The sequence below is a fragment of the Haemorhous mexicanus genome, chromosome 12 (assembly GCF_027477595.1).
Source record: "Haemorhous mexicanus isolate bHaeMex1 chromosome 12, bHaeMex1.pri, whole genome shotgun sequence".
NCBI classification, from domain to species: Eukaryota; Metazoa; Chordata; class Aves; order Passeriformes; family Fringillidae; genus Haemorhous; species Haemorhous mexicanus.
This window is the reverse complement of record NC_082352.1, coordinates 15899435-15914395: the sequence shown is the minus strand read 5'-3', so window position 1 is coordinate 15914395 and position 14961 is coordinate 15899435. Positions and strand designations below refer to the sequence as shown.

Here is a 14961-nt window from a genome sequence, read left to right as displayed (position 1 = left end):
ATGATTGGGTGTTTGTAGGCACTGCCTTCACTCACTCATGATGAAAGCAGCAGAGCACTGTGCGTGTTCTGTAGCAGAGAAAAGTGGAAATCCCATATTCTCAGTTTGTGACAGCATGGCCCTATTTTGATTCAAATGGAGGGAAAAATCTTTACTACCATGATTTCTCTTTATTTGTTTCTTCTCATTCTTTTTCTAAGATTCAAATGTGGGAATCACCCCGGATGTGGTTGCTGCTGATGCTCCCCTGGGAACATGCCTTGATAGGGAATTAACACCAGTCAGTGATGGGCTGTGGGACAAGCAAAGTGCTTCCCGAGCCCCCCAAAGATGTGCAGCTAGACCTGGTTAAAAAAGTCGAACCTTACACGGGCCACAGTGACATCTACAAGCATTTCATCAAAGATGACTGCGGGGCTGTCATCAAAGCTGGCTCTCCCTCCCCTCCCCATCACACCAACCCCTATCCCGGGAATGCCCTGCCCGCCCAGCAGCCCGAGCCCCGCAAGAACAAAGTGGCCAAATACCGCGCCAAGTTCGACCCGCGAGTGACGGCCAAGTACGACATCAAAGCGCTGATCGGGAGGGGCAGCTTCAGCCGCGTGGTGCGCGTGGAGCACAAGGCCACCAAGCAGCCCTACGCCATCAAGATGATCGAGACCAAGTACCGCGAGGGGCGCGAGGTGTGCGAGTCGGAGCTGAGCGTCCTGCGCCGCGTGCGCCACACCAACATCATCCAGCTCATCGAGGTGTTCGAGACGCAGGACCGCGTCTACATGGTCATGGAGCTGGCCACTGGCGGCGAGCTCTTCGACCGCATCATCGCCAAGGGCTCCTTCACCGAGAGGGACGCCACGCGTGTGCTGCAGATGGTGCTGGACGGCGTGAGGTACCTGCACACGCTGGGCATCACCCACCGCGACTTGAAGCCGGAGAACCTGCTGTACTACCACCCGGGCACGGACTCCAAAATCATGATCACGGACTTTGGGCTGGCGAGCGCGCGCAAGAAGGGGGACGACTGCCTGATGAAAACCACGTGTGGCACTCCGGAGTACATCGCTCCCGAGATCCTGGTCAGGAAGCCCTACACGAACTCCGTGGACATGTGGGCCCTGGGGGTGATCTCCTACATTCTCCTCAGCGGCACGATGCCCTTTGAGGACGACAACCGCACCCGCCTGTACCGGCAGATCCTGAAGGGAAAGTACAGTTACTCAGGCGAGGTGAGTGCGGTGAGGGGCAGTCAAGCAAGAAGCTCTCCCTAGGTGTGTCTATGTGCTGACCAAAAACTGGTTGTCTTATGGGTGGTAACATTACCAGGGGTAAAAAAAGTCTGTGATTCTGGCTTTTAAAATCCTTTCCCATGTTCTGTCTGCTCCCAGTGCAGCATAGCGAGTGCCTTTAAAAAAATGTGTGCACAGAAAGAGGAAACTTGCTGTAGAACAGAGCTGGGATGCTTGTGGGTTTCTGGTTGTGGTAAGCTGCTGTTAGAGGCTTTGCAGTTGAAACTTGTGCCAGGGTGTTTGAAATGTGGCACATGTATCACTAGTCTGATCCCTGACATGAATCCAAGTGTAGTATGGAAAATAACTTTGCTGAAAGACAAGGTTAGGCAGGCAAGAGGCACTTACTTCTTCCATCTGGAGATGGGATTATTTCAGAAATTGATCTGCATTGCTTCCTGAGCTTGGTATGTGAGAAAATGGAGGATTGAAGGATAGTTTTCATAGGTAAGCATGGAAAGAAGAGTCTCGGGGGATAATTTTTAGGCATTCTGTAAATGATAGTGGGGCCTGAAGGTGCTTCTTGCTCTTCAGAAGAAACAAGTTGAAGTTAAACACTTCTAAATAGCATCTTCACACTTCTGATCAAGCCCCTGTTGATATTAGGAATGAGTGTTGGTATTGTCATGTCCTTGCCATGCCATGCCCTTGACTATTGAGTGCAGGTCTGTGTTCTCTGGATAAAGATACAGAGCTGAAAAGCACGTGTAGAAAGGCAGTGTGAATAACCAAGGACATGGCCTGGCTTCTGCTTGAAGAATGAGTGAACAGACTCAATTTTTCCTCCAAAAGAATTAACATTTGAAGGAAGTCTGATCAAGCTCAGTGCAGCTATAGGCAATCTGGAGAGAGTGGATTGAGTGTTTTGAAGGTTCCCTGGGGTAATTTACTTTGATGTCCACTGGTCCTTGTACCAGAACGGATTTGTTTTGAGAAATATTGTGAATTGCAGCTAGGCCATTGGAGCCTTGTTGGTTGTACATGCAGAGGTAGCACATGTGCCACAGAGAAATCATTAAACTCTCTATTTTGAAAGCCTCAATGCACAAGCCTGAGGCATTTTACTTGTTATGCCATCACAAATTGCACACTTTAGGAAGCTGTTATGGATACTGTGTGTGACATGAGTGGTTATTTTGGAAAGCTGTCGATGCTTTACTGCTTGGAAAGCAAATGTATGTCAGCCAGCAGCCTGTATCTGTTGCCTGGATGCTTTCTGTTCCTCTAGAGCCAGGGAAAATGGATGCTTTAATTTACCAGTGTAATTAAGCCTATGCCCCTGAATTGCACGGTGCTTGACTGTAGGCAGGTATTGGCAGGAGATGCAGTAAAGAGGCTGCTCATTTTGTGAATAAATTCTAGGAGAAGACAAAATGAGCCAGAGGTTTAAAGGTGTCTGCTGTGTTTCCCACAATCTTGCCAGCACTCTGGGTTTTTATGCTTCCGAGTTTTTGGTGTTCACAGACAATGGCTCTTCTTTCTTTGTGTTACACTGTAGGAAGTGGGAAGATGTCAGAAATGAGGCTATTGATAAGTTTGTCAGGCTAATGGGAATGGCAGGAGCCAAGTCCTGGTTTCTTTGGAGTAGGAGTGGGCCGAATACTCGAGTGCGTTGCCGACAGCATCTGTCTTGGATGGATGCAGGAGCAGAGGTTTCATGGGAGCAACTGCTTTTCTTCTCTGTAATCTGAAGGTTGAGGATCTGAAACAGAAGAGGAAATGTTGAAAGAAGCCTGACAGAGCTGACAGCTTGAGCTGTGTGGCTCAGACAAGTTCCATGGGGAAGGAGGGAGCTGTCTTCAAGCTGTACCATGGCAGGCAGCAGCAGTGCCCCGAGTCTCAGTGCAGAGTCCTGCTTTTTGAAAAGTCTGACCCCAAAACCTGGTCACAGAGGACAAAGCTGTATTGAAAGAGGAACAAAAGCCAAGAAGCATGCTGACCTGAGAAGCAGCTCCATTTTCTTGGAAAAACAAGTGATCTGTAGTCCAGCTAATGTAATTGCTTTCTGACTGGGACCCTGTTACCCCGGCTCCTGTTCCTGGAGTGTGAGGTCTGTTTGAAGAGGCCATTAGCAGATCAATAGGAGAGGTCTCCCACAATAGGTTATTCAGGTACTGCTGACATCACTGCTCTGATTATCTCTTGTATCTCCTCTACTTTTTGAACTGCTTCTGGTAATGGCTAGGATGAGGAAGGAAGGACAGCTGGCTTTGTAACTGGTATGCTATTTTTCCTGAGCATCCTGAGTAAGGGTTAGGTGAGCTATTGACACTGCTTTGAATGTAGCCTGCTGCAAAATTATTATTTTTCACTTGTTTTGTTAGAACTTAATAAAAAGAATGTTTGGACGTAATTATTTCATTTAATTTTTAATTGAAGTCTTGGAGTTAAAACTGATTTTTGGGAGCTCTTTGTAGCTTAAAAAGTTGACTGAGAAATAAAGCTGGAATTCCATTCTTAGTTTTCTTTGAATTTGCGAATGCAGAATTGAAGATTGGACCATCATTATCCTGCTAGGACAGGCTTGCTCTGATTCTTTTTCAAAGCTTCTCCTTCTGTTGAATTCCAGTACTTTTATGTTGCTTTACACACCTGGGAAAATCGATGGAATAAGTGGAAGATAATGTATGCTATGGTTAAATTGGGAAACTTAGCTAAGGTGTATGGATTGTTCTGATTTTGATATCTGATCTGGACATATCATTTCTCTCATGAGCTGTTCTCCTGTTCATAGAACAGAATCAGCTTTTTGTGGTATGCTCACAGTGGGTGAGGTTGGTGTGTGCTGCTGTGGGAACATGTCTTAGTCAAATAACCAAAAAAGCTTTTTCGAAATTAGGGTGCTAGAGGATGCATTGATAGGAGAGACATGCTTGATATATGAAGGAAGTTGGGCTTTGCAAGTCTGTAGGAGCTCTGCAAGAGACTTTGCAGCCTGTGGAGAGATGAACTGGTTGTGTATGGCTTAGATTATTTGATAGAAATCCTCACCAAAATCTCTTGAAGGAGCTTTGCAGCCATGTTGTGACAGTGGCCTTTGCATGGATCAGGAGTTTGCTGATAAGCACAGATGTGAAATACATGGTCAGTTCCATAGGGAAGGACAAAACCAGCGAAGATTGAAGGATCTGTTGCCTTCTGCCTAAAAGCCAGCAGGAGAAAGTTCCCTAACAAGCCTGCACAGTCTCTGATGATACAGGCTATTCACAGGGTGAAAATGAGGGCTGTGGACCTTGGAAGTTTACCTGAGTTTGAAGAGCAACTGGACAAATTCATGGAAGACACATTGATGGAGAGAATGACCAAAGGTCAAAGGAGAAGCCTGACTTGTAAATTGTGTGTGCAATGCATTTCTACTTTTCTCTCTCCTTGAGCATTCAGAATCTTAATGATCTTCTGCCCTAACTTGGAGTTTTAAGCACCAAGTTAAATGCAGGTGTTGAGTAAACTCTGCAGATCCTGTATGGATAGATTCATGCTGGAAGAATGTCCTTAGTTACAGGAAAACCAAGTTATTCTGGATGAGTAGCATGAATGGTGTTCCCATAACAACTCAGTCTGTGTGAGTAAAAAGATAAACCACTTTCTCCCCAAGCAGTTTTCCCTGCCTGCAGCTAATAGCAGAAGCATGAAGCACAGAGAGTGCAGGCAGTGCATTAGCAAACAAACTACCTGTACTACCTGGCAGAAAACAAGATAAAAATAAAGCCATTCCAAGGCAGCTGATGCATGTTCACAGGATGAGTCCTTACCCAAGCACATCTGCGGAGCATTTCCAAAGTGTCCTCGTAATTGTCCTCATTGTGGGGGCTGCTTAAAAGACTGTGGAGGACTTGTAATCCCTCAAATCCCTTGTGACACATAGTGGAGGAGACAGGTGACAGGCTTGTCAAATTTCAGTATTAATTTCCTGCATTTATTCAACGTTTTGAGAGGGAATGGGGTAGAGAACCCAGACTGCATCTGACTCAGTTGGGAGCTGGTTGCTGAATCGCCCATCCCACCCCAGAGGGACTGATCAGTCATTGCATTATGGATTATGATGACTGTAGTTGGATTTCCTATCAAATGACAAACTTAATGTAAGAAAGGCACAAGCAACAAAAAGAAACTGTAATTATTCTTGGTAACCTCCTTCCCCTAAAAGTTTCAGATGGAAATGTATAGCTGCAACTCAACTTTCTGTTCTGCATACTTGTATTTTACTGTAGAAACTGGTCTCTTATAAGGGAAAAATAGTTGACTTGCATATCAGAGAAAATCTCTCCATAATCCTTATCACCTTCAGGAGAATACAGTCAGTATAGGACAAGCATTCTGAAACTTTGGATGAGGTTTTGTACATAAGTTTTGCAATGCAATAAGTTTTGCACTGATGCTGTGGCAGGGCTGGCTGGCTTTCCCTGAAAGAGGGAAAACTCTGGTCATCTTATTGCAGTACATCTGTTTAAGATGGGCAGTAAGGCAGACTGGCTTCCCTGAATTTGGACTGGAGTTTGTCTTTGGGAAAACATTCAAAGCTAGTTTAAAATATAGCCAGGAGCAGAGAAGCATCACTGGCCTCTAATGCTCCCTCAGTCCTATATATTTTTTTAATACAGGAGATAAAGTCCTGTAAGTACAAGAGGCCAGAAAAGCTGGTAGGTGCCCCCCTTAATTGAAGATTTACTTTGCAAAGTGTAGAGCTGTTCTTTGCTCTAAGAGGAGCTCAGTGCAAAGCCACCTGATTCTTCTGGAAGTTCCCCTTGGCTCAGTGCCTGGGAGGGTCTGGGTACAGCAGGGCCCCTCCCTTGTGGGGTCCCTAGAAGGCCACACTGACACGTGGTGTTGCCCTCCATGGCTGTGCCAAGATGGTCTTTAGACCCATTAGATGCTTTTGCAGGGCAGTCATCACCTTGGCCTCTGATGTCTGTGCCAGAAGAGAGGAGAGATTTCAAAGCAGCAGGGTGGCCAACTTTCCATTCTTTCCCCTGGAGTTTGGAGTTTGAGTGGCCCAAGTTGTTGAATATAGTGTAACAAAGAAAACAAGGATGGGGCAGCTGAAGGCAGGATTTTAAAACACATTTGCAGTACTTACTGGTGTGAGCATACAAGTCTCTGGGACCACGTTTTAGCCTTCTTGGGGAGGAAAGAGCTTTTTACTTAGAGCAGCTGCTGTTTGTTCCTGTGAGCCACATTAGATGGTAGAAGTGTTTTACAATAGTCCTGTTCTTTGAGTAATGCAGGCTTTTTTTCCCCTAAAAACTAGAGCTGGCTTTTTTTCCCTGTGTAGGGAAGAATTGTTTTTTATATAAATTGTTGAGCCCTTTGCCTGGAAGAAGTAAAACCCCATCAATTTACAGAGGAATGTGCTTTTGCATTTCACATGGCTGTGTGAAAGCAGTGATTTTGAAGTAGAACAACAAGAGTGTTGGCGAGCTGCAGTCGCAGGGCTCTGCTGAAAAGGGCACTCTGCTCTCCTTTGAAGAGCTGGAGCACTTGAACAGGATGAAAGCTCCTCTCCAAGCCAGGCACAGAACACTGAAGCCAGCCCAATACATGGACTTCTCTTGGCTTCTGCTCTTTCTTTTCTTTTAATGCACCAGCTCAGTGGCTAGGAGGATAGGTGTGCTTGTGTCACTCCAGCTCCAAGAGCTGAAGTGTTTGTCCAGATCTCTCCCTCTGCAGGAAGGGACATCTTTGGAAATGTGATAACCTCAATTAAAACCTGGGAAATCCTGCCTCTTCCTGCATGTATCAGTGACCATGTTCCTGCAAAAACTCAGCATGCTGCATTGGCAAGCACTTTATTTACAGGTAGAGAAACACCTTTTCCAGTGAAAGGGCTTTGAAACCAATGCATGCATTTGAAAATCAAGTCCCCCTTGCTTTGGCTGCATCTTAAGATTGTTTTTGAAGGTTGTTTCCTCCAACAGAAGTGATGTCACAAGGACCTTTTTCAAAATCACTCCTTTTGCCTCTTTACTGTGTACTTCAGCTTATGTGCAGCACAGCAGTGGAGAGAACCTCCAATGCTAGGACAGGGTAAGCAAGGAGAGTGGTCATCTTTCTCTGCCTACATCTGCCATTTCCATACTGCTGCAGTCTGCAGCACTCAGTGTTAACAGTTTATATTTCACAGAATTGTGCATGTCATCAGGACAGGGTGGAAACTGGCTAAGCCTCAAAGCCTCTAGAAACAAAGAAAGCAGGGAAGGAATCTCCGTGGGGAAGAGGAATGTGGGTTTTTTCCCAGGGATTTCATTCACAGCCCTTTTTCCTTAGGGCTGCTGTCTACACCAGTAGTACCTGCAGGTTCAAGGCACAGTGAGGGACAGCAGCTGAGCATCTTGGTTAAGATTTTTGTGGTGAAAGACTGATTTTGAGGAAGTGGTGCACAATGTATGGCATGTAATATAAGGATGGAGGAAGGCAAGAGCCACATCGGGGGGGAGGGATTTACAGTAGTGCTGTGGTTTGACATATATTTTCATTCCTTCATCTGGAGGCCCTATAAAATCCTGTTAATGGTGGAATAGTATTTCTGCAGAATTAGGGATGTAAGGATAAAGGGACATTGGTAGGGTAGAAAAAGAATATTGAGCTGCCTCTGTACAGAATACACATTATTAACAGGAAGGATTTGAACTATCAGCTACCATTGGTGTCTGACTCCTTTACATTTGCCTGAAAATAGCCTAGGCTGTTTCCTCTTTTACCTTTGGCTGATTGAGTCCTTGGTTTTCCAGCTGTGGCTCAGATGTGTTGTTTTTTCTAATACCTTAGTGCAGGTGTATTTTGAGGCAAGACATGCTATTCCATGCTCATTGGCTTAGAACCAAGGTTCAGAGAGGGAGAATATGTGTTAATTCTGCAGTGGGAAGAGGTGTGACCTGCAGGAAACCTGTCCCTAAATACAGCAGCTGTCCCCTCCTGCCCTTTCTTGGAAATGGTTACCCAGGGGTTGGAGTCTGTGTTGGAGGTCCAGCTGCTCGTGGTGCTGGGCTTGAGCCAGGTGCAGCCCTTGAGCAGGGTGTGAGCACTCATCTGGTTCTCTCCTTGCTGTGGCACATGTGGGAGTTTATCACAGGTTGTGGGGTGAGTGGATAGAGGTAACCACTTGTACTGCTTCAGCTGGATTTCTTGGACCTGCTCTGCTGAGGACCTGAGGCCCCAGATGATTGTATGGAAGTATAACACCAGGGCAGCATCTAGGAGCACAGGGAGGACTGGCTGGCACCTGTAAAACATTTTTAAAGTGAACTTTCAGGGGGAGCTGTAAAAGTGTTGCACTCTGGAGAAAATTACAGCATCTTCCTAACTGTTCTGAGTCCCAGGCTGAGGCTTTGAGGTTTTGCAGAGCTGGCACCTGGCTGTAGTTCCAGCTGCTGCCCCTGCTGCAGATTAAAAGCCACTTTTGTTTAATCACAACTGAGCTCTGTGGGGAAGGGCTGTGAACATGTACCTTGCTGCAAATCACTTTGTGGCCTGTAATTGACCCTGCCTTGGAGAGAGGCAATTGAACCTGATATATTCGGAACAATCTGGCATTGAGAGGTGTTTCAGATTTGCTCTGACCTGAATTTGGGACTTCCCTAGCATTTGCAGTGTGCTCCTGCCCTGGGAGGTGAGGAAGGAGGAGTATAGCAGCGTGCTTGGCATAGGTAGGAAGTCAAGGTTTTAATTTCACATTGTTGAAATCTCTTTTCAACAGCAAAAACTGTTTTGGGGAATTCCTGTTCATGTTGAGCTGGAGGGCTGAAAAGGTGCTTCCTAAGCCCAGAGGTTTTCTTGGCAATCTCTTTACCTAATCCTTGAAATCCCTAAATCTGACAAGATTGCAATTGCAGAGTTGAGGCTGTAGACAGAGGGAACGGGATTAGTTGTTTGGAGCTGGAAGGGCTGGTTCAGGCTGGCAGTGGTGCATCCAAGTTCCCTTGTTTGGAGCATGAGCTGCTCCTCTCTCTCCAGTCTCACCCACCCCCCTGCTTTGCCCCCCTGCTGCCCCAAGTGAGTGACGAGGTAGAAAAACCAGGCATGTTTTCCAATACCTTTGTTATTCCAAATGGATGTTTTTATAGATTTTCCTGAAAACTGAGCTTTTACTAATGCACCAGATTAGTGTTGATTGGTGACATGAGAGCTGTTCACACAAGTCAAGGAGAGGCAGAACGTTCTGGAGGAGGCTGTTAAGAGATGCCTGCTGTTCCTGCAGGATTCCCCAAAGTGCTGGTGTGTGCCTGGTTATGTGTCTATAGCTCATGAACTTCCATAATCATGGCACCCCCTACACATCCAGTGCACCAGTACTTCAGGCACTTCAAATGATTAACCAAAGAGTCTGGGTTTATGTCTCACAAAAGGTAGAATTGTGCTATCTGATAAAAACATTTGTGTGTTTCCTACCTTTGTCTGTGTCTGAAGAGTAATTTCCAAGAAACTTTTTAAAAATCTGATAATACTGAGAATGATTATGTATCTCACATGTGAGAAAGGTTTCTCATTACAGCTGGGATGACTCAGAAGACTTGATACACTGTTTTATCATTGCTGATAGGAGTGCCTGAGTTACAGTTTCTTACCTCTCTACGCTTAGTCCTTCATATTTTTTTTATTTGCTTTTAGCTTTATAAGCTTCAGGAATTCTTGGTGGCATTCAGGAATTCTTGGTGGCATTCTTCAGCTACCGTTTTGCTTCAGAGGCTGATATTGCAAAACTAAGGAAAACTTGACACTTGGCTGAGAATGTAAAATAATTTCATGGCAAAGTCCTTTTCCAAAGTTATAGGAGTTCCCAAACCTCCAGTGTTTGGCACTGGAGTTTGCCAAGGATGGATCTGACATTGAAGAGATCTTCAGCTATTTCATAAAAGTGTTCCATGGTCTCTGAAAACTTCCTTTTTGGAAATGAACTGTGAAGCAGGGAGAGCCTGGGGACCAAACCTTGTATTTCCCCAAACCTGTCGTGTTAAAAGTGACATTTACTTACTGGTGGCTCATCAACAAAGGGGAACATGGTGGTGATGGTGGTTCTCTAGAAATGCCTGAAGGTCCAGAGGTATTTGGGGGTTAATGACCAACCCAGGTGAAGGATATGCAGGTATGTTCATTACATTTGTAGATGACATTGAATTGGAAGAGCTGCAAAGGGCATTGAGTTCCAGACAGCCCTATCAAATTTGAGCAAGTCAGTAGCGGGTGTAGTTTGTTTGGTTTTTCTAAAGTAAGAGTACGTTAGTGCACAAAAGTATGTGAAGAACAGAAAATTAGGAGGTGTTGGCTTCTCACAAAAGGATGTGTCTATGAATCACAAACTGTTGTGTGAGAGCAGTATGATACTTGTGGGAAAAGGTGAATGTACTGAGGTGTATAAGCAGAAAGGCAGCGTGTGCTGTGATCCTGCTGTGTTTAGTGGCTGCTGCAGATGCCAAGCTGAAGCTCTGACACTTCTGGGCAGCAGACTTCAAAAACACCACAGGCCAAGCAGAGAGACTTGACAGAAGATCAACAAAAACAGTTGTGAGTCAAAAAACCACAGTCTCTGGAAGACTAAAACATTTTTGGCTGTTTGGCCTAGGGAACATGTTGTCATAGCAGTTTGCAAATATGTAAAAGGCTGCTTCAAAGAGGAAGAGGAATAATCTTTTTTCCAGATTATGTCAAACAAGAGTCTTAAATGGCACTTAGAAAGATTCACACTGAACTTTTTACAAAGCTGGTGTCTCCCACTCCAAAAAATGTTTACCCAGAGGATTTCTGAAGCTGTCTTGTGGAACAAGTGAGGCAGTCATCTGTCAGGAGTGATGCATCTCTGGTGGATCCTTGGGGGCCAAGGGATGAATTGGATGATCCTTGGGTGTCTGTTGCAGCCCTGCCTTCACCCTGATTTCCCAAAGAAACAAAATTTATGGAACTGTGCAGTCTGTCTTTCAGTCTTCTGGAATTAACTATTTAAATGCCAAGGTCAGTGTCAACCCACTTTGAGCAATGTGGAGAATTCAAAGTTGCTATGAATTTTATAAAGTCAGTGGCTCAGTAGGAGAGAGAACTAAAGCACATCCTTCCTTGCAGGAAAGGTAATTGAATATTAGTCCAAATTTACCTGCAGCTGATCAGCACATGTTTATTTCTGAAGCATTCAGGGCACACTTGACCCTGTTAAGCATGTGGGATGGAGCCTGGGCAGGATATGTGTTGGGATTAGGGATGTGCTGCTGCTCTGGAGGGGATATGACGGTACTGGCTGGGGGCAGGGAGGGGAGAAGCACTTGAGTAATAGAAACCTTGGTTACAAGAGACCTTTGGAGAGCTCTAATCCCCTTCAGCTTGAGACAGGAGTGTTGCCAGCACTAGGTCATGCTGGCTGTGACTTTGTCTTCCTGAGTCTTGAAGGGCTTCAGGGATGAGGATCCTCCACCTCCCCAGCGACCTTTTCCAGGGCTGCACCACCCTTCCCCTGGTATTTCCTGATACAGACCTTCCAAGGCACAGCTTCTCCCTGTTGCCCCTTCTTTGGACCTGTTGTGTGGCTCTGTAATCCTTGTAACTACTTTTAAATAAATGTAGTAACATTTTAAATAAGTGCTATTGGATTGCCCTTGGACTTCTCTTTGCCAGACTGACCAAGTCCAGCTCCACTGACCCCTTCTTGAAGGCCATGTGTCAAGGACCCCTGGCTATCTTGGAAGCTCTTTCCTGGATCTTCTCCACAGTCTTTTTGAACATGGGGATGGCCAGGCTCCACAGTAGGTAGTATGATTTCACATAGAAAACTGAAATGGTTTAATCTTCTTTTGAAAAGAGAAATACCCCAACAATGTGGGTAAGAGCAGGGTAGGATTTGAACAGGGAAAAAGATCACATTGGTACAAGAGTATAGCTGCAGAATTAGGAATGTGTTACATTAGGGATTTTTTGTTTGCTCTTTTTCCTTCTTGTGTGTGCAGTTTGGTGCAGTGTCAGTGACATACTTTGTTTTTCAGCAGGATCTCTGTCTCCATCACTGGATAGCTGCGATGCTGAAAGAAATTTGAGAAGAAAATACAGAGAAATGTGTTGGAATGGGATCTAGAATAGTTATCCTGCTCTGAATTCTAACAAAAATGTCCCAAATAGTGACAGGAAAAGCAATTATAAAGCAGTGACCCAGGACTGAATTGTGGAAAACCTAGCAAGCCTATTTAGAGTGTCTCCTGATGTTTTGTTTACTTTAAAATGGGTTACATCCACCTTGCCTACCCAAAACAGTGCTTTCTGAGAGAAAGCCAGCAATGGCATTGGGCCACACTGGCCTAACTTGGGAAGCACTAAACCTGGGCTTTCAGGAAATGCTGAGATCAAAGAGGCATCATTTCACCTCCTCTGAAACTATGGCAGGGTTGGATTCTGGTTAAAACTGAAAGAGTGACTATATGGAAGAAAGGAGAGTCAAGCCAGACAGTGGGGCAAGCTGGGGCTTGTGGGTCCTTGTGGGTCCCTTCCAGCTCAGAATATTTTATGATTCTGTGACACATCTGTGAGCTCTAGGAGGTTAAAGGAGCTGTCCAGAGCAGCAGAGGAGAGCTAGTGCCAGCTGGGGAGCAGGGCAGGGTTGGAGTGGCAGCTAAGACTCTCTTAGGATTTACTCCCCCTTGTTCATTCCCTCGTAAGTGCCCAGGGCTTGTGCACCGACAGCTTGGAGCTTGCAGGAGGGGGTTGTGTGGGAGGTTATAAGCTTATCTGTTCATCCCCCCACCACTGCTCTAATCAGTGTGATGAAAGATATTCTTCCTCCCTGGGGAAGATCTTTCCTCCCTGTCAGGAACTGCCATTTCTTAATTAAGCTCTTACTCTGAATTTGTACGTAGAAACACGTATTGACTTCAGTTTCAGTTCACAGCCAATACTCTCTTAAGGTAATAGTTCAGAGTGAGAGAACATCATTCAGCTCAAATTTGAGTTTTTCAGAGTAAAAGCACTGAAGATGTCAGGAGACCCAGATGTTAGGAACAGTCTGGGGAAGGTATTACTGCAAGTACTGCTGTGAGCTGGGGCTATAGCAGTACCTTTGGAAATTTTTGACTCATTCCATTTGCATGGCAATCTTCAGCACTGTATACTTGGTGATCTCATCTTTTCACCTGCATCCTTCCAAGTCCAGGTCTCTTAACCCGAACTTCCTTAATAGACAATTTTTCAGTCAAGGTAGTGGTTAAAGTCCTCTGTGTGCAGCTGTAACTTGCTGACACATTTTTAAGAGATGTAAAGTGATCCGAGCTGAAATGTGGTATTACCCCATTTTAACAGCTATTCCCTAAGCATTGCACTTAGAAGGGCTGCCCCTGGCTGGAGAGAAAAGCTTTGTGTTTATTGTTTTTGTAGCTGCTGTAATTTTAGTGCATGATTCCAGCTGAATACTCAGTGCCTGTCCAGGGAAAATGGGCTGGCTATTTCCATTCGAAAAGCTGGGTTATAGAAGTTCACCGCACCAGATGGCTGCGCATACTTATAATGCTCTGGATTATTAAAGGGCTGTTGTGTTTTCCTCTTTCATCCTTCCTTTATTCCTTCTCCCCACATCAACAAATTATTGCTGAATGCTTGGGAATCTGCCCCTGCACAGAGTTTAGCACATTTCATCTTTTCATTGGAAACTTTTTGTTCCAGCTCTTTGGAACTAGTTGGTTTTGATCACCCCATTGCAAGTGTTTGGGGGCTGAACTATGCCTGGGATGGTGCAAACCTGGTGTCACTGCAGCCCCAGCACAGCCCTAGGCTGGTTTGCCATGTCATGTGTCACAGTTGCCATCCCCAACCTGCTCCTTTGGAGCTGACACTTCCTGCTTTCTGATGTCATGTGGGAATCTCCCAAATGAGACAAAACGGCTGCATCGTGCATAAATAGGTAATGCAATGAAGAGGGTTCTTGGGGATGTTCTTAGAATCATTAAGGTTGGAAAAGACCTCTTAGAGCATCAAGTCCAGTTAATTTCCTTCTCAAAACTAACAGCATGTCACTTGTCTGCCACCAGAAACATTGGAATTTTAAGGTGCAGCTGTTCTGAAAAATGACAGAAGCTGGAGAGATGTGCCCTGCCTTCAGCACCACACATATGTTGGCTTAACTTATTTTTGTGAAAAGAAAATAAATTTAAGTCATTAGCTTGTTTTCAGTGCAGGCTTTGTTGACAGCTTTACAGCAGCTCCCGTTGCAGGCAGAATAAAATTCAGGGACCTTATTCTGGTATCCAAAATCTGCTCATTTTGATCAATAGATCAAACGAAAGCTGCTCTGCAGTGGGAGTGTTGGCTCCCACCCCTGCCTAGGTCCCTCCGGTTGGGTGGGGAGATGCACAGCGGTCGCACAGGTCAGAGTTTGTTTCCAGCACCTGTTGGGAGCTCTCTGCTCGCTGGCTCCGAGCTCACATCAGCTGCAGGAGAGAGAGAGGTGAGTTGGCTGTTCAGACCAGAGAGCAGCACGTTGTTTGTTCCCCACAGGCGGGCCTGGCCCGTGCCTCAGTAGATTTTATGCTGCTGTGAATAACAAGCAGCGGGGTGAAGGGATTCAGTGACACAGAGCAGAGGGCTGCACGCGGTCGCCCAGCCTAAGTGACACTCAGAGGAGGATCTCTTTCTTCTCCTCCTCCTCCTCCAGCCTTGGAGCCTGAGTCTGAATAAAACATAACACACTTGAGAGCTCTTTAAGGCATTGTAAAGG

At 45.5% G+C, this 14961-nt stretch overlaps 1 protein-coding gene across 1 annotated transcript in view; it reads left to right on the top strand.

The window, feature by feature from the left end:
* PSKH1 (protein serine kinase H1) overlaps positions 1-14961 on the top strand; it is a 29890-nt gene that overhangs the window by 2479 nt on the left and 12450 nt on the right. The window contains exon 3 of the mRNA XM_059857321.1: positions 201-1226. Within this exon, the coding sequence (XP_059713304.1) occupies positions 288-1226 (939 nt within the window). The 5' untranslated portion in view covers positions 201-287. The remainder of the gene's footprint in view (positions 1-200; positions 1227-14961) is intronic.